The sequence below is a fragment of the Plodia interpunctella genome, chromosome 25, assembly GCF_027563975.2.
Source record: "Plodia interpunctella isolate USDA-ARS_2022_Savannah chromosome 25, ilPloInte3.2, whole genome shotgun sequence".
In the NCBI taxonomy this organism is placed as follows: Eukaryota; Metazoa; Arthropoda; class Insecta; order Lepidoptera; family Pyralidae; genus Plodia; species Plodia interpunctella.
In genome coordinates this window covers 2317726-2338594 of record NC_071318.1, presented here as the reverse complement: position 1 = coordinate 2338594, position 20869 = coordinate 2317726, and the positions used below count along the sequence as shown (strand labels likewise).

The window sequence follows — 20869 nt, the reverse complement described above, 5'->3', positions numbered from 1 at the left end:
CGTCTATCATGAGGTAACAGCTAAATTACCGATAGAAAGTCATTAAAATTGCAGGAATTCGTGAAATATTAAACGCTCTACTTGAATCCAATCGAATTTAGGCCGTGTTATTAGTATACACAACTGTAAATTATTTTACACCATCCTATTATCATAAAACCAACAACAGAAAAAAAACTATACGTCCCTTTGACACGTGCATTCCCGCGCTTTGACTACCAATCACGACCCAGTGTTGCGCGGTAAGCGAGCGCGGGCGCGCGTATTCTGTTTTCGAACAATTTATAAAAAGTTTTGTAGTCGAACCAGCCAGTGTTAATTTTTTTTTACAAATAGTAACAGGTGCTGTCATTGTCTCTTTCATTGTTCAGTGATACAGTGTAACATATTTTTAAGCTAATTGGAGTTTTTACTTATTTAAAGGTTTGTGAATATATTTCTATAAAGTATGAGGTAACTCTGCAAATATATATTCCGATGTTCTTGTGAAATGTTTTTGTTGTGTCCGGGCAGGGTGTGACTGGTGTGAATTGATCGCAGCCTTCGTTTTGTTACCTAATTATTGCAACACATAAATATACGTATTTACGGATTTAGTTTTTTAATTATAAAGTATTTTCTAGGCCAAATCTCTCAACTCAATGGTCTTAAATTGTAGATATGCTACGTAACATGATATTACTCACCAAAGTTAATAGCTTCTATTGCTGAAACCCATTTAATGTAAATCAACTTAACCAAGCCCACCAGTAAAACGGACATTTTTAACAATCAGGATTTCTAACATTTACTGAAATTTAAACTGTTGATGTGAGGTGTCAGATCTTTTTTGCGTGAGGGCCAATGATTATTTAGCTACGCGACTCCTTACAGTCATATTCCTCATGGCTGAAGGTCGGTGTCATTAAGTGGAATGAAACACTCATGATGACTCTCTTGGCAATATCAATGCTAGGTTTTCCTACCAACAATGAGTCAGATTGGCATACAAACACATGTCGCACGAGTTAGGAGTTGAACCTGAGACCTTTCGATCACAGACGGACTACCGCCACTCCTTAACATTTGACAATAAAAAATATATAAAGTGCGAGGAGTATGATGGCCTCGTTATTTCAATAACTGGTTTGTGAGTCAAGTTTTAATTATTCTATAACAAAGAATGATTAAAATTACCCGTACATATGTTTATTACTATGACATTATTGAAATGAAACTTTTCGCGTGTTCCCGGTGGCATCAGCAGGTGTGACATCCCAAAGCCCAGGGTAAGCGTAAAAAAATTGCCATTCATTGAGGATTTGCCTATGATTTTACAACCGGCCACCCGCCTAACGTCAACTCTTTTTGGGAATGCCATTCTTTCTTTTCGAGTGTGTTATTGCCAATACTGGCGATCAGATTTTATTCAAGTCGCCGGCATCTGATAATTCTATGGTCGGTTGCCTATCAGCTGCTAGCGCAATGTGTCCTTTAATCGCCTCGTACGACATCCACGCCCTACCGTGGATTGGATGTGGATTTATTAATATGCTATTACGAGTACAATCTACTTATTTATTACCTAGGATTAACCAAAATATAATAATTGAGTATAATTTGAGTATAAATTAAAAAATAAATAATTACTTACCTTTAATTGATGAGTTTAATTTATTAAATCAATCAATAGATAAGAAGTCTTCACGTACGGTTGATCACATATTTTATTGTTTTTTTTTCGCTCTAATTATTGGAATATAATTTTTTGAATCAATTTATTATTAGTCTAATACATTCACAATATTGTTCTATTCGCGTGCGCAATATGTCATTTTTCAGGGACGACTACAGTATCTGTAATTTCTAAATTAGTCAAATATAGAAAAAAAACATTTTGATTATTTCTTTTTGAGAAATGTACATGCAGCATTATGACAGCATTAAACAAATTAAAAAAATATATTCTGATAAAATTCGAATTCATTCTGTAAGTAATCCTAAAAATCTAATTGTACTTTTATATTCTATAATAGTTCGTAATATTTATTCAATGGCCAATCAGTGCGCCTGCGCACCCTGCGCAGCATTGTCGATTGTGCAATAGGCTCTTAGAAAAGACATCAACGCGTTGCTCATATAGTATAGCTAAGTATATAGATACCTATACTAGCTTGCCCGCGCATTCACCCGCGTTTATTTCGTGCGTCCGCTCATAACATAATATCCAATATATTGACGATAATAAGTTAGCTCTAAGCAACGTATCGCGATGAAACCTATATACCAGATTTTAAGTTAGACTATACTACTGTGAAAACCACTTCCAATTCCATCCAGTAGTTTTCGCGCGATGCGCAACCAAACAAACAAACAGACAGACAGAAAGATAGACAAATATTCTAAAAATATTGTTTTGGCTTCTATTAGCCACATAAAGATAATTATTTTTCATTAATCAATCTTTGTTTGTCTGTCTGTGTGTTTGTTTGCGCATCATACAAAAAGTACTAGATGGAATTTGATCCTGATTTATCCTGGTTCGAAAAAATCGTATATCCAAACCATCACAGAGCCACTGGACTTTTAATTACTTGGTCACATTACCGTTTATTTTAGTGCTTACTTAGATTAGAAATAAATAATAAATAAAGATTGTAAGTTAAGAGCAGTTTATTTGTTACGCTTTCGCGTCATACATACGTCATGTATCATCATTCAATAAATTTAATAACAGAAAGACAAAACGGTATAAAGATAAGTACTATTCTTTAAAAGTTAATAATAACACTACAATAATATTTAGTGTATACCTAAATACAAGAAGAAGCCGAAGCCAAGAATAGGACCACTCCTTCCGTGGATGTCGTACGAGACGACTAAGGGATACACAGGCTAGGCAGCTGATAGGCAACAATAGCAACAAGGGTTGACGTGAGGCGGGCGGCCGGTTGTAAAACCACAGCCGAATCACAAAAATTTCAAGCGTTTTTTTACGCTTCGGCTTCGCGACTTCACAACACCAGGACGTCATCCTTCCAGATAAGAAAAGACGTTGTACAAGAGTTATGGTAATTTGTCTTGCAGCATAGGAGGTTGACGTTAGGTAGGCGCGTTGTACAAATAGGATGAATTTATATTGATACCAAAAAAAACTAATTTTGTGGAACCTTTTATATTGTACACATTTATTTTATCCATGTTTGTAGACCGACTGTGCCCTCAGCTTCGATTGCGTGCGGTCGAAATAATTATAACATTGTCTTTTACATGAAATTCCTAAACAATCTCTACAATTAAATGAAACAATGATGACGATTTTGTTTGAATTTCTATCTGGAAGGCAGAAAGTACTGATCTTATTTAAAAATATATAAATATGGCCTAATATATACATATATGTAGATTTTGTAGATTTCACTGTAAGGATCGCTGGTCTAGTAGTCTATGGTTAGTGATCTCCCAACCGCAGTAAATGAAGAATGTAAACAAAACCGGTTCTTGCAGTAACCATCTGTTGCGTACGATTATGATCTGTTATCTCGCACGCGACTCCGTTACGTTAACCAATAAAGAGCGCAGCCCCATTGCTCCGTTGTGCTCCATTGTTTTGACGTCCGTCGACGGCCAACACAGAAATTGTATGGAGATTCTATGCACGCCATTGTCAAAACCTATGGAAAAAACGACGCAATGTAATAATGCAGCCTGGCTCCTCGCGGGCGAAGTGGGGGAGAATAATTATGTAGGAAAGCGGTTCCTGGGCTCCAAGTTTCAATGATTGAATGGAAGAAACTAGAAAAACGCTCAGTTGAAACGGAACTTACTTGTCGAAACACAGCCTTTTAGGTACCGATCGTGAAAACTATTTTTAAATAAGGAAATTAATCCTCGCTCAAATTTCGTTAACTTAATAAGACGTGTGTCTTCTATACTCTTTCTCTCTCTCATCTGAGCGTTTACCCGTTTGCTTACTCAGCCATTTAACATGAATCCAGGGTCCGCTTTCTTACTTATTTATCTACTTCGCTCAGTTATTGACATGCCTAGTTGTCAGACAATGGTCACGCATATCATCCTTGACGACATCAAGCCAGCACTTCTTGAATTTGCCCCTTCTGCCAGGACTACGCAAGAACATCTTCTATACTATTAACACTTACCCATTAATCAAACTAAACTGTCTGTGACTGTTTAGTTAAATAACATTTGTATTTTCTTACGGTAAAGTCTTGCACAATACAGAGAAGTACAGTGAGAAAAACAAAAGAAGTCAGAAATTCCCGCGAAACTTCATCTCAAATCGTCTTAGATAACACAGTATTATAATGCGTAAAACAAGTATGTAGTGAGTACCTCCTATTACGTTGAGATGACTCACTAAACACAATTATAAATTTTAATCATGACTCAACTTATTTTTGATGGAATAGCGATGTCGTTTAAGATATCATGTCGGATGGTTATTAAAAATTGTTTTTGTAACCGATCTTAACAGCTTTAAGACCAATTTTTAGAGAGAGACTATAAAAACTTAATTTATCTAATACAATCTCATTCATGGGAGCGATTTCCTGGTTCTTCCTTAGATATAAATCGATGTAGGCTTGGAGCCCAGGTTCCGCTTAACGTTTTTTTTTATTTTCGCATGATCTTCTAGTTATACCATAACCCAAAAACATTATAATTCGGACTATAAGCTCCGACGCTTTGTTAACATACGGTATAACTGTCTCATACGAGATGATGTCTTTATCCATCACCACAGATCACCTGCATAATATAGTTTGGGAAATGTGTGTAAAAAAGCTCATGTATTTTTTGGAACAAAATGTCTACTTACTACAAAAGAAAAAAAAAACATTTGAATTAAAAATATTGAATTTAAAATTATTGAATAGGTAGTAGCTATTGCCGCGGCTTTGCCCGTGTGGATTTCCGACGGCAACATTTATTTTTGCGGCATGAAAAGGCCCTATGTCCTCTGTTCTTCAAACTTCAAACATGTATAAAAACATTCTTGAACCTCTTCAAGATATATCTATATCTTGAAGAGGTAACAAACAAACTTACTTTCGCATTTACAATATTAGTATCAATTTATTGATAATGAAATTTGTGTTACTTCCTAGCAGTGTTATTTTCCGATAGATTTTAAAATAATCACTAGTACTGCGCCGACGCCGGTCCGCATGCTAATCGTCTGAGTCAACGCCATTTGCATTTCAACAATACGCACGGAATATTATGTTTTGGTGAATGGTTGTTTATATACAAGATGTTTTATAAACATCAACTAAATCAATTTAATGTTCAGTATACTTTATCAGCAAACAATATAATTTGTAGCAAGTTAAAGTATTCGTGGAATATAATAATTTACAAATAAAAAATATATTTTATTATCTATACTTAATATTGTAAATGTGTTTGTTCTTTGACTTGAAAACGGAATATTGGGTTAAGGTGATTTTGGTGTGGAGATACATATGTGTGTACCTACTTTTTGCGGCGGGCAGAGCCGCGGGCGAATGCTAGTAGTACAATTAGAAAAGAAGGTTGACTGTACGGGAGAGCAAAACACATGTAATACTTTTATATTTGCACTGTATGTAGGTAAGTATGTATGTTCGGTGGAATCAACTGAGATGGTTCACCTAAGAACGGCTCCCGACCAGAGAACTCCTCCATGATTTTTGCCACGCATTGAATGCAATAAGATCCTCAGACAACAATAAAAACTTGTGTCAAAAATGTCATTTTTGTGAAAAAAAATATCTACAAATATTTATTTTTTAGGTGTAAGTTTTATTTCATCCTGAAAATCTGCTGCAAAAATTCAGTTAGGTTTAATAACACCCTGTGTATTGTGTATCCGGTTCTCTGGAAGTAGGATTTTATGTATAACGGTGATTGTTGTGGGCGATTTAAATACATAAGCCCGTTAAAATTAACTAGTTTTGTATATTTCAGTGGGTAATCATCTATATATATAAAACTCTTCCGTTACTGACTGACTGACAGACAGCGTACAGCCGAAACTACTGAGCGTAGGAAGCTGAAATTTGGCATGTAGATTCCCTGGGGAGTGTAGGTGAGCACTAAGAAAGAATTTTTGGAAATTTTACCCCGAAGGGCGTGAAAGTGATTAATTTCAATTTGGCACAGATATAGAGTTTGTTAAGTTAGGTACTATAATGCCAAATGCGGTTCTTTAGTTATATATATATATATATACATACATACATATATATATATATATATATATATATATATATACATTACATACGTGAACAAAATTCTTCTCGGTTAGGACATCGTAACATAAATAAACAGTCTTTCAATTAAAAAACAAAATGGTTGTTGAATTTTCAGCCGGATCCTTGTATGTACAGTCAGCAGCACCATATTAAGGCTTAAAAACCTTCATTTCTTTATTTTAAACCCGTTTTGGTCCAGTCCTTAGATCTTAATTATCGATAATACGTTTCAATAATAAAGATTCTTTTAAGTACGTTTCAGAAATAAATGCTTTTTGGTTCACAATTTTATATTTAGTAACATTATACCTGCCCTTATGAAGTGGCGGTGGTATTTATTTGGTGTTTTAAACGTCTCCCAGTGATCTAGAGGTTGCTAGTTCGAATCTTATCTGGGCCTCGTGTGTATACCAATCTGATTTAGAAATGGAGAAGGCATTATGTATGTGTATTATACCTGTTTTCGCGTTTTTGTTTTCACTTCGTCGAAAAATTACTTATGGTGTCATGTCTTTCTGTTAATTATTCGCTGTTTACCTAAATCTTGTAACGACTACATTCTTGAAATTAATTTAATAATCGAGACTATTTCCTTTACATACCTGTAATGAGTAATCATTTCTTGGTATCGTCTTCGTGATGGCGACATTCAGGACAGGTATAGTCTATAAGATTGCATTAAGCCGAGCCCCAAAGTTAAAGCGCAACTCCATTGCTGCATAATACGTGAATATTTTAGTCTAGATCAGCGGTTCTCAATCTTTTCTTAAAATGGAACACTTTTAGAAGGCTAAGAATTTGAAAGAGTCCTATAATAAAACTTATATAAACTTAAACATGTGTGTACCTACCTAAAAGCTAATTGCATTAAGAATTTCAATAAAGTTTGTTTGTTATAAATTTAAATAATTACTGCAAAATAAATTACACAATATGATGAACATTTTCGCTGATGTGGGTCTAGAAGACACATGCATGCTTCATGTTTTTCATGTTGACTTAATCTCAACGTACATCATATGTAAGCTATATTTATAAGTACTTCAAATAGGTAATTGACCGAGCGACTGAAGGGAGCGGGGTCTACAATTCGTCTTGGGGCAAAGATACATTTTTTGTATGTTTGTTTGTAACGCGATAAGTTTCGAACCGTTGGTCTGGATTTGATGAAATTTAAAAGGTATGTAGGATCTGTCAATAGAATTTTTAAGTTCCAGGGGCATCAAAATCGATTCAGTCGTTTTTGAGATATTCATAATTTTGTAAAAAAATATTGTGTTCGCCAGGTCGCAAGTTCGCGGCGAACAACTAGTGTAGTCAGACATCAAAATGGACCCAGAATAGCATAAGTGTACTTACTAACTCAATATTTAACAGAAATGCTTTTTGATTCCATATCTGTGACGTCACAATACTTTACTAAAATTTTGTTTTCGACATTAGAAATAAGTACCTATCTGATTTGACTAGCTGGAGTATAGTCATTAGATATATTACTACTACTCAGAGATAAATTAATCTTCGTAGTCAGACCCCAGTTAGAAATAAAAGGCCGAATAGATTCAACCAGTCATATAGGAAAGGTCCATGTGTCACAAACACTCATATTCCACCCAGATCACGTACCTCCAAGACAGTGCCATGAACTCCACAAGTTTCCCCTCACGTCTGCAGCCATAATATCACGCGCCAGCGGAAGCAGACCTAACTGTTTTTTTTTAAATGAACCCTGGTAGAATAGAATTAGGTCGAGTTTTGATGTCACGACTTTGTTGGTTTAGGTTATCGGTCGATGTTGTCATGATAAAGTCGTTTTATGATGCCTGAGTTAGCTTTTTAACAAGAGCAAAGGATACAGAACTAACGAATTAAGTACCTAAGGAGGGCGATAAAATTAAAAAAAAATCAATTAACTACATTTTATCTTCCACAGAATCTACGATAAATGCAAATTTTGGATGTGTGTTATGGAAGCACGCAAATTCAGAAGAATTTGCGTGTTATAATAACAAAAAATTCGGTACACGAGTTTAACCTATAATGTACAAATATAAGTACCTACTTTGAATGGGTTTGGGTTTACTCCCAGTATTCTCCCAGTTTCGTCACAAAAAGAAGGGCGTAAAACCCAACTTAACAGTAATAGGTTTGCGCTGCACTGTTAGGGGAAAAAATTGGGTAGAATACGAAACATGAACTCATCGACAAATCTCTGCAAAGCGCTCAAAAAATCCTAAACAATTTCTAAAAATTTTCATCCCATAAGACTTACCACTACTTCAATTCACGTGTCGCCATAACTGCATTAGGTATTGCAACACTATGAAAGCAAGGACACTTCTAATACTTATTGATTAGCATATTGTTTGAGCATAATTATTTGGGACTCAAACAATTATATTTAGGATTCTTGTCCTGCACGTTTCAAAGCATTGCATTAGTGGATGTCCGGTGAATGGCAAGCGGACCTCATAGACCAGCTACGTGAGGGCTATATTTGATCACTTGGCCTTATTTTCAACTAGCTGTTGCTAGCGGGCCGCCACTAAAAGTAGCCTATATCACTGTTGGAATTAGCAACATTTTAGCATTATCTATGTCATTGTCTTTGGATAATATTTCCCGCGTGCTCTCCCTCTCTCGCTCGCTCTCTCTCCCTTTTTCATCACCTCCGGACCTTTTATTACAACAGCCCTATTTAATTACAGTCCTATTAATATTTTCATCCATTAACATTGGTCCTTCGAGCCGGATATGAACCAGGGACCTATGGATAGCTCTCTAACTATCTCCACACAAAAATTCATCTCAATACTACGCTTACTCGTATAAGAATGACGAAAAAACACACTTTCAAAGTTATATTAATAATATGGTCAAAGCAATATATGGAACTATCAATAACAGTTTGGCCACGTTGCTGTTGTCAGCGACTGTAGCGTCGCGTCTGCATGACATCTTTTTGGCGCGCACTAATGTGTTCGTTACAAACGACAACGAATTTACAACACGCATGATAAATCGAATTTTTAATAGCGCCTAAAAAAATTAATTTTTCAATAATACTGGATTTTTTATGTTGAACATAAAAGATAGGTAAAAACTAGCAACAGAAACGGTAGAAAATGTTTGATCTGAATTAATTTCACGGTTAACAAATTTATGTTTTTCGTTTTCGTAATAAATGCTAATAACGGGAGACTTAACATGTAAGTACATAATTATATCTTGTTCCATTCAATAAACTTATCGTCTTCCTCCATACGTAGAGATGTGGTTGTATAGCGTTACCTAGGTGTTCTCTGCTATGTCAATATGGAGTTAATAGTCGCTATTATCGCGTGGGAATAAGAACTACTAATTCTTAATTAATATCCGTAAATATTATTATTTATCGCAGTACAAGGCAAAGGTAACTTCATCTCTAGTGGGACAACAAACAATGCTTAAAGTTTGTTATTTGGAAGAAATATATGGCTGAGGGTCGTGGTTATTATGTGGAATTAAACACAGACAACAACTTTCTTGGCACTATTAATGAAGTAGTTTGCCATTACCTTCTTCATTTCACACACAAAGTAATAATCAACCAGTGTGCAGGTTTCCTCACGATGTTTTCCTTCACCGGAAGCAGGTGGTGGTATATGAAAACTAATATACCTGCATGAGTCAGATTTGGTATGCCAACTCATGTGGTATGAGTGGGATTCGAACCTAGGATCTTTCAATCCATAGGTCTTAACCATTACACCTCCTCCACCACATCAAATATAAAACTATATTATTTTACATTTTACAATGAAACTGTATCTATTTCAACAATTGCACAAATTACATCAATTGCATGCGGCCCAAACATTACAAGACTTGGTAATTATCTTCCGGTAGTTACGTTTGTTTTAATTAGGTAAAATATAATACTTTATTTTGTAATTGTATGAATTGGATCTAGATACATTCAATGACAAAATTATAGTATACTAACTGCGCCCCGGGGCTTCTCTCCTTCGGAATGTCGGGATAAAAGTGCCGTATATTCTTGTATACCCTTGTATCAAATTCATAACAATCCGTCCAGTAGATTTTGCGTGAAAAAGTAGCACACATACATCCTGACATACTTTCGCATTTATAATATTAGTAGGATGGATATGGATAATGATCATAAATTAATTATAATTGTGGCCATTTCAATATGCATATGTTGGAACACCAAGATTAAAAAGTTTTTTTTATTTAATTTTTTGTTAAGGGCAACATTGTTTATATCGAATTTTTCTCTCTTGTTCGTTCTCTCTCTAATAAACGGTCACGTTTCTCCGTAGCTCCTGGATTTTTATTTTTACCAGCCTAAATCTACATTCCGCTATATATTCATATTTTACATTTTTATTCAGCATATGTGTCCAGCGCCACTGATCGAACATTCCATTGTCAGCAATGACTGAGAATGCTGTTGGTGCTCCCGCTCAATTTGCGCATCAGTGGAATTGCACTTTTGCTTCTCTCTCTTTCATTTGAGCGTGTTCCCGTTTTCAACTGTTTAGGGTCGGGCCCATGTACGCTTTCTTACTTTTGCGTCTTTTTCGCAAGGTCGTCGACATCCCTGGTGGTCAGAACATTGGCATCCTTGAAGTTGCATTGCATAAAATCATTCATAAACATTGTAAAAAATTTGGGGAAATTTTTCTTGCAGAAATTTCTGCATATTTTTCGATTGTCCCCTCTGATTCGCAGAAGCTACACTTTTGTCCATGTGTCAATGACAATCCACAGTGCTGTCCTTGCATTATGCATTGTTTGCTTAATGGACGTCTGCGACTTGTATTGACGGCTGTGACTAATTTCGTAATTAGTTATATAAACTTCAAATTAAGATAGGTATTATTTATTTATATGTACTGTTACAAAACATAAAAATCGCTTTATTTTTTCTGCCCTGGACAAAGACATGTAAACTGTTAAAAAAATTGATAGTGAAACATACTGTTTACAGTCAAAAGTTTTACCCTCCGCACTTGGGTTGGATATAGAGAAAAAAATTGTACGTAACATTTTCCGCCATTTTGGAAATAATTTATAGTAGATAACTAGGTCTGTTTTCTGTCCATCTATCAGAGACTGGATCTAATTTGAATATCATTCTACTTAGAATGATATAGGTATATCAACTATTGAATTAAAACAATCTTTTAAACACCATAACATAGTTTATTTCATATGAAATAAGCTTATATCAAAAATTTTCTTTAAAGCATGTTAACAAAGTAGGTATATTTCTTATGAAACAAAAAAATCAATTAAGATCCAAACTTACTTGTTCATTTGATTCCATGCCAATAAGATATTTTAATATTCTGTTTCTCACGAAGTATACTTTGTTTTAAGTAAATTTTAGACGTAAGCTCAGATTACATCGAAGACCATCTCATAAATGATGGTAGATGATATGTATTTATCTTCACTAGCACAAGGTTCATCTCAAGGAGATCCCACCCACAGTCAATGTTAGGACCACCTTCGCAGTCATTACTCAGCAGTTAATTAATGCACTTGTCAATACAATGACTTGAGTTGCAGATGTCTGCGTCAAATAAGAACTAAAAACTCAAAAAAGTTTTTAGCTCGTTGTATACATCACTCTCCTTTAAGATTTTAAGTGGGTAGGTATGCTATTGTCAGAAACGGTGGTGGTGTAATGGTTAAGACGCCTGTGTGACCGCCTGCGAACCGAAAGGTTAGAATCCTACTCATGCCATGTAATAGTCAAATCAGATACTTTTTTCTAATGTCAAAAACAAAAATTTATATGAAGCTTGTAAAACAATAATGAATTGAAACCGAAAATTTTTAAATCTCTAGTAAAACTGATCAAATAAAGTTACTTTTAAGTATCGTGTTTAATCACTTAAACACCTTCATACATTTAATTTTATACCGAGTCGTATAGCCAATTGATATTATACAAGATTAGATATTTATTACTAGTGTTTATAGGCCACGGGCTCCGACGCTCAAGGGCTACGGAAGTAACTGGGAAATCGTTTAGATGAGAGAGATAGAGAGAAAATTGGGATCCCGAAAAAAATTAAACAGTCAGTTTCATAGACTGATAAGTACCTACCCTAGTAGTTTATTTCATGCAACCAGTGCACTTACGTTCGTAAGTGCACTGCAACGAACAACAAACATTGGAATCATACCTCTGTAATGCAGCTGCAGTCATTATAACAGATGTTTTATAGATGCATTTATATTTTTTTCGACCATAGTTAGCCAGCCAGACTAACTTGATCTGATCAGTGGGCCACTTCTCTAATAGAGGTTGATGACATCAAATCATCAAATTGTCGCTGTAAAACTGTGCTTATTTTTACATTAGGAATGTAATTTGGGACAAATTCGATAACGCGCTGTTATATTAGTTAGTAACCATTTTTGTCACTTCATTTTATTACTTATTTATAATTCTTGAATGCTTGAGGTTTACTTTCGAAAAATTGGAATAATCACCTACTAAAATACAAAAATCATAATCTCTCATCCCCTCGTGTTTCCGGTAGCAATCGGGGTTGTGACGCTACGAAGCACCCCTGTAGTTCATCATAAAAAATAACCTTAAAATATTAAAGAATTGCCTGTTATTTTACAGTCGACCTCCTGCCTGACGTCAACCTTCTTTGGAAATACTATTGTTGCGTTTTAGCTGTCTAGGCTATAGTTAGTCTTCCTTTAGTCGCTCGTACGACACCAGAAAAGTCGAACCAATTTACCTGGTGATAAACATATTTCGGTGGTCCATAGTTGTCATGAAGACACTTGAAATTGTGCACCTGGCTGAACAAAGTGGAGTAAACCAAAGTAATTAGAATTAATCAATTATGTCATTAATCGAAATCTATACATTCATGCTGAAATTGATTAAGTTGTTAATTTTGAAACGTTTTAATAAACACTAAATATAATTAAGATATAACTGGCATTTACAATCTAACAATTACCTCACGCGAGGTCACTGATCGCCTTTGCATATTACTTGTATGTACAATGCAAAGCTCCCGCTAACATTATTTGCTTTTTTTTAAGTTCTGCATTGACTACATTAAGATTAGGTTTAGTTTTGAATTAAATTTATTTAGTTGTTTGGCTTTATATTGAGTCGTTTTGTACTTAATTATAACCAACATAAACAAACATCTGAATTCTTAATTTTGAATACTTAGTTTTGCGTTAATGTACAATAACTCTCTTTCTTCTATCTATGTCTCTCTATCTGTCATCTGAGCGTTTTCCTGGTTTCTTCCTCAGCTAAGCCCAGGGTTCACTTTCCTAGTTTTTCCTCTCCACTTGGCGCGATCTTTGCATCCTCAGTTGTCAGACCATTGACACGCATATGATCTTTGTCATCTTGGTGTGTAGTTTATAGACAGATTGTACGTTGATTAATAAATACGGTCATTCTTCCCTACCTAATTCTCCTTATTATATTTCCTCTTACATACCTAATTCTCTGTGTCTACTTCCTTTTCCTGTTGCATCAGCAGGAAACAAAAATAAGCAATTTATTCGATTGACCCCAACGATAAGCTAACACATACATTATACAATATACACGCAGTTTAACATTTAGCTAATTACATACAGTATACATATTCTCAGCATTGAAGTCATATTCCCATAGACAACAAGAAAGACTCATTAGATAACAAAAGGTTTAATTGTCGATTTGTTTACTATGCGTAGGCGCGGATGTTGGCTCTTGTTTATGATTCCATTCAATCAGACTAGCACTTTGATGGTAGCACCAGTCTTTCTTTCCTTTCCCATGACCTTAGGAAGTAAAGAGTTCAAGAAAACTGTTTCGTTTGTTACTTTAATTGCCTTTCTTTATTTAATTTTGTTAAAAAATTTAATCAAAACATGGACTAACTGAAACTTTGACTTAGTAGTATGTATTTTACTGTAAACTGGTTGATTTCATGTAATATATAATAATGTGTTTTATATTTTATAATATTTAAATTTTCTATCATTTACAGATCACAGAAACAAGGAAAACTAACTCCTCCCGTTTATTGAGAAGATGTAGTTTTCAACTATCATTTGGCCAGACAGAAGACAGACTAAAAAACGACTGAAATTCCATGATTAGGTACTTGGCTTGAAGAAATGAAAAAGCAAATTCAGAAAGTTTTCTAAAACACTAATTTCATCGACTAATTTCTCAACTTGAAAATCCAAAGTATTTGACGATGACGTATTTACCGAGAGTGACAGAGAGAGAGTTTACAGTTTAGAAGAAATTAGTGTTATAGCGATGCTTCTTGATAAAATAACTTCTCAACTATAGTTAATGTTCATCTAGTGATGCTATAATAAAAAGAAGATAGAGAGAGACAGAAATACATCTTGTGATGCTTCTTCCTAAAGATTAAGATTGAGATAGAAAGATGTCGACGAGCAACGAGCTGAGTGACGTGGAGTCTCCTAAAATCCGGATGAAACCGGCTGTCACCAGAATATTCTGCTGCAGCGTCACCGCTGCCGCTGGATTTGTTGCAGCTTATGCTTTGGTAAGACAGATATTTTTCATTTTTAATATTAAAAATATATAATGACTTTATTTTAGACATAAGCATAAGTCCATACCACCTACACTTATGTGGAGGTCGATACTGTATACTTACATTTCTGCTTCCATCTTCTCGTCTATGGAGGCAGGAATCTGTTATATTATATACCTACTAAGTATATAATAAAAAGTAGAACGTTGAGTGCAACATTGCGAATAGACGATCCTTAAAAAAAAATATTTTTAGAAATTGATTTCATTTTCTTTCATTCATTCATCTTCTATTCGAGTGTGAATAGGGACCAACACTGTTCTAATGAGTTTCTTTCGGCATTTCTTCTCAACAGTGGTCGTTCCAAAATGCCAGTCGTTTGTAGCTTGTGAGAAATAACTATAAATATAAAAATTGACGAGAAAAAGTGCCGTGAAGGTCTAATTTCCAAATAAATGATTTCAATTTGAATTTGAAAGTAGTAACACATAGACAATGAATTGTAGAAATAATAGTGTTCATAGTGCTTAAAATTTGCAAAAAAATCGATCGCTCGTTCATTATCGAGATGAGAATGACGTGTGAACGATTTGCGAGGGGCAGTCAATCTCGCATGTAATCACCCAGGAAGAGCCATAACAACCAATGTGGTTAGCGGTTCCGTAATGTCGGCTACACACTATCGCCAATCTTAGACAGATACCAACGTGAATGCACGTACATTGCTTACGTTGTATGACAGCTTTTATTTAACGAAAAATCAGGAATGTATGTCGAATCCGCCAAAGTTTGGCGAATTGTTCAGCGATAGTGTACAGCCGGCATAACGTTCCTCTGCGTGTTTTTTCCTGAAAGCTGTTATGTCTGCCTGTCGAGAAGAACGCGCTTTTTGCAATAATGATGTTACACTTAAATATGGTATGTTTTAATAAAACTAGTTGCGATTGCAGTTGTAGAGGAAGAAATTTTAATTGCAATATTTTAAAACCTGGTTACCTGATTAGTACGTGCATAAAATATCGTAGTAGAGTTACGCAGGCGATATGAAATTCCTAATTTTGTAATAGAATGCGGGACATTGCAAAATTATTGCTTTTTATAGCCCAACATATCTTTTTCATATTTTTTAATCCATGTGAACATATAAAAATAATGTTTTCTTAATAGGCGAAAATAGGCACTTTTAACAAAGTGACGACTCAGGAAAGGCTCTGTCAACGCCTTCAATAAATACTCAGAAAATATACATTACTTATACATTACTGATTTCTGTGTTTGTTTTCATCGGACCACGGAATATGTAAAAGATCGGACGAACGAAACAAATGGTTAGCGTGCACCGTTGAGTGTTGTTTATTTATACGCAATAAGTACAATAAATAAAGAAAAGGACAAGTAAAGGCAACACAAACAAAGTTTAAAAATATGTTAGAATGATATTATTTATCCTCAATTTCTTTTATATATTATCCCACAGTAATATCCCTTACACTTCTGACGTGCTTATGTCTATAGGTAAGGGCTTGCGTAGAAACCTGTTATGAGTATGCGCATACAAAGTTCGTGTTTTAAGGCCATTCCGCGTGCAGTTATGTCATTAACCTAAACTGGGCGTAAAAGTGAGAGTTGACTAGCAAACTATGTTCACGCAGGCTCCATGTTGTACCTATATTTGGTGAACTTGTAGAATACCTTCGCCTTTGTTCAGATACAGCCGTTTTTGCAAAGTTGTATCCTTATTTCTAAATCTACTTTACCTTACGAACCGGTCCAAATGCGTCGGTCAAAAAATTGTTTATCTATTGTGTCTCGATTCTGCGCGACTGACGAGCTAAAAATGAGCTGTACGTGTTTGTAAGTTTACTTATACAAGGTGACGTTTAAACATTGGCATCTTTTCGTCAACGCATTTTGTCTAGACGTACAGTAGTACCTACGTTTGTACTACTGAACGTCCTTGGGAGTAACCTTGAATGATGGTAATTTCAGATGTTCCATACATTTTCCACAAGTAGATATTTGATTTTATATGGAAGAGCTGCTGACTTTTTTGTTGTTTTCATGAAATAAATTAAAGTTTTGTTGCCACAAACTAAAATCACATTTATGAATTCCAGGTGGCGTACGCGATAGCCCTGATCTACGAGATAGTTTGGGTGGTGGAGTCACAGAACGGGCTGCCAATACCATCGGTGTTTCTCATGATGTGCTACGTCATCGTCATAGCCGCCACCGTCATCCTAGTGCACGGGCTCATCTCTGTAAGCAGATAACCTTTTAATCTTGTTCTTTTCTTCTGTTACTGCTCCATGGTCCACCAAAACGTTTTGTCAAAGTTCACAAAAATTTCATTGGTTCATTACTAACACTGGTGTCAGATATCATTCGAGATGCCTAATGCCAATTCCACACTGTCGTCGAACAGCCAACTGGGTGATTCCCAGAGCGTTTCGACCTCTGCGGCCGCACTGTCATTACGATACGTCAATTGCGCAAGGAATCATTTCCAAAATCTGACATTATCACAGTACAGATTAACTATTTATAAAGTCAGTTAATAAAACTAATTCTAGTCTTTGTTAAAATTTGAAAAATTGTAACGCTCTAAACGCTCTGAAAAACACCCAACTGTGCAAAACTTTGGAGGATTCGGTATACATTGCTGGTTTTCATTGCGGTAAATAAAAGCACTCATAATAACTACGCAATGTTCTCGCATTTTGTCGGCATGTGTCTGAGTTCAGCCACAGTTTGTAGCTTGCATAAGACTTCTGACATGTCCTTTATGATTACAAGTAGCTTACACACTAGTGAACTGAATAGATAAACAGTGTATAGGTCTATGCCGGTTTCCTTACGATTTACCTTCGTGAACAAGTAGCCATAATTATATAATGAACATAATAGGTACATTACAGGTTACTCTGGTACATAAGATATATTTGTTTTCCTCAGAAAAACAACCGCTGTCTCCTGGCGTGGCTGATCGCAGTTATATTGGTGCTTATACCCGAGTGTGCCCTAGTCTTCTACATGTCCATATACCATTGGGTAAGCTCTCCTTATTATTATAACTACTAATATTTTAATTTGTTAAAATATTAGTAGTTAGTTGTTGGTTGTAAGGTTTTTTCTGTAAGCTACGGAAGTATCGCATTGGGTTAGCCTGTAAAGAGAGATGTAAGTTGTGAATAAATAAATAAATAAATAACAACATCTAACATTTACCAGTCTGCATGTGTTTGTACCTCACTCTCATCTATTTCTGTGGCCAAATAGCATTGCTGTATTCTGGTTAAAAGGGTGAAAGAGGCAACGCGCGTGTGACACCTCTGGTATTGTTCCTGCTCTTGCAGCCAATAAGCCTGGCCATAAGCTGCAGTGGGTGACCGCATCATCAAGTGGGCCATGCCTGTTTGCCTCTTCTTGAGTAACATTGTGGACTTTGTCAGCGATAACTGAATACGTTTCCAATGAAAAACTGACCGGAGAGGACATGAGGTGATAAAATTACTATCCTGTTTTCAACATCCTGATGTATTCTAATGCCAGCTACACAGAATCGCCAAATAGATTGCCAAACTTTGGTGGTTTCGACGTAAATTGCTGGATTGTCCTTGCTGTTAAAAATAGTTCACATAGAAACTACGCAATCCATCGCTGTACTCCACCGATTCATGAAAATATTCGCGTCGGGATCTAACTGTGTATAGTGTATAGCCGACATAAGAATATTCTCGATTAATTAAATCTTGTGTCTTTCCAGGGTCTCCAAGGTGTGTACGGAGGGGCAGAGTTAGCGTGCTATGTGGCGCGTCTGCCTGCGATCGTGTGTGGGGTTGTCCTGGTACAGTCAGCGTACGCGCTCAGAGAAGCGAGGTTTGTTAGTCCCGATACATCACAAGACTATTTTGTACGTTTACATTTATGTTGTAAATAAAAAAATATCTATTTCTATGTGTATTGTATGTATCGTAATTCAACGTTGTAAACCTACAGATTTTGTTTCAAAGAACGTTTACTTAACAAGTATTTAAAATCAAAGCATTTGACCCAATGCTTTAGGAGACCTTGGTGTTCAAATCTTTCACTTGATGACGTAAAACTTGCAAGATTTGATTATAGACAAACATAGGAATTTAAACTGAATAAAAGCTTATAAAAAAAGATAATTTTGTACAGAAAGGCGGGCTACAACAATGGCGGAGCGGCTGTGGGCAGCGGCAGCGAGTTCGACGCCAGCCACTACATCCCAGACACGCCTGCTGCGTTCACCAACGACGGGTTTATGCCCGATTCTGGTAAATGACTGGTTATTTTCTAACAATCATTGTTAATGTGTAGAAAACCATCTTCTTAAACAGTTATTTGGTTTTCAAAAGATCTAATTCCAAGCCAGCGCGTGGAATATTTCTGCGTACGGGTTGGCCCAGATGACAAAGAAATTTTCACTCACCGTCACATTTTTATCGATTTGTTTTAATGACTGAAAACTAAAACAAAACACCACAGGAAATGGAAAACTACAAACTACCTAGTGTAGCGTAATCTCCTGGGGTTTGTTTTTAGTTGGAAAATGATAAAAATGTGAAGGTGGCGCTAGTGAGCACGGAGCGCCATTTACATGTATTGAGTATTACTAATTTTCAGGAAAATCCGGTTCCATGCCAGACTTACGGCGCCATCTAGCGAGCCGGCAATCAATGAGCATGGGCTACCCCCCGATGATGTTGCCGCAGCCGCCCCCCGCGTACTGGCAACACCTCGCCGATCGCCAGTTCGCTGCCAGCCTTCGGGGCTACCCTAAACCCTATCCTGTCCCTCAAATGTACGGCACCTGGGTCGGCCCCAGATCTGGACCTTATGAAAATCCTTACAAAAGAAGACATTCAGTCGTTGGTGCTTTCACGGACGAATACCCGGCCAAATATGATATGTACGAAGATAGAGCTGATTGCAAAAGTGAAATAGCATACCCGTATTATCGACCTTATCCGTACGATCAAAGGATGTATCCACCAGATTACGATCCACGGTTTTATCCAGATTATAAACGCGAAGATGCGTCGTATGGAGTCAATTTACTAAGACATGAACCTTACAGATTCAGCGGATCTAGGGAAAGAGTATTCTATGGCATGAGAAATAGTCATACGTCAGTAGGCAATGAATCTGATGATTTAGGAAAATATAAAGATGTTGCGTTGTAATTAGGTTGTAAGATCAAGTAAACATCTGGTGCATTCAAAGTCCATGAAAATTTTAACCTTTCGAGCCAGGAAACAATAAAGATAATTGAACAACAATAGGATCGCAGTCCGACCGGGCAGCGCAAGAACTGAGTAGTTAAAATTAATTGGGCTTCATATAGGTACTTAGTCGATTTTCATTAAGATACAATTCGAGACAGATATATGAAAAACGGTTGTTGTACATTTGGTGCTTTATATTTTATTGAATAATTTAGTTGTCATACAAGTATTTTTACGTTTAGCCATAAAGTGTAACTTGGCTTTAATAATAAAAATTGTAAATTTAGGTTACCTAATAACCAAAGTTTTAAGAAATACATTTAACTAAGCATAAATAAAAATGAATTGGAGTCACTATCTCATAACTATTTTTGATATAAATTATAATTTCTACCAATTTACGTTTGTTTTATTTATATATAATTGAACAAATATTATATATCAATACATATAACAAAATTGAAGAGAGGCCAAATTTGTATATTGGATATTTTTTTTAAATTCTTCATGGAATATACTTAGTTACTGATATATATGACGAAAATATAGTTTTGGAAATTTTTGTCTGTCTGTCTGAACGCGCATCACTCAAAATCTACTGTACTGTATGTAGTTACCTTATATACCGGATTAACATCTTAGATACATTTCATCCCGGTAAATGGTTAGGTTCCTGTAGGATAATTGAAAAACTAATTATGAATTAAAAATTCCTCGGAATCCCGGGTTAACATCTTATAGACATTTCATCCCGGAAAATGAGGAGAGTGGAGGGTCCTGTAGGAAAATTAAAATAAAAATCCACGGAGCAGAT

General features: G+C 35.7%; 1 protein-coding gene across 1 annotated transcript; it reads left to right on the top strand.

Moving 5' to 3' along the window:
• The first annotated feature begins 280 nt into the window (after positions 1-280).
• On the top strand, positions 281-20452 carry Rcd6 (Reduction in Cnn dots 6). Its single transcript, XM_053764281.2, has 8 exons — positions 281-423; positions 14279-14391; positions 14605-14812; positions 16921-17064; positions 17759-17854; positions 18570-18682; positions 18986-19104; positions 19454-20452. The coding sequence occupies exons 3-8, from the start codon at positions 14690-14692 to the stop codon at positions 20011-20013; spliced, it is 1155 nt and encodes a 384-aa protein (XP_053620256.1). The 5' UTR covers positions 281-423; positions 14279-14391; positions 14605-14689; the 3' UTR covers positions 20014-20452.
• Positions 20453-20869: the final 417 nt, after the last annotated feature.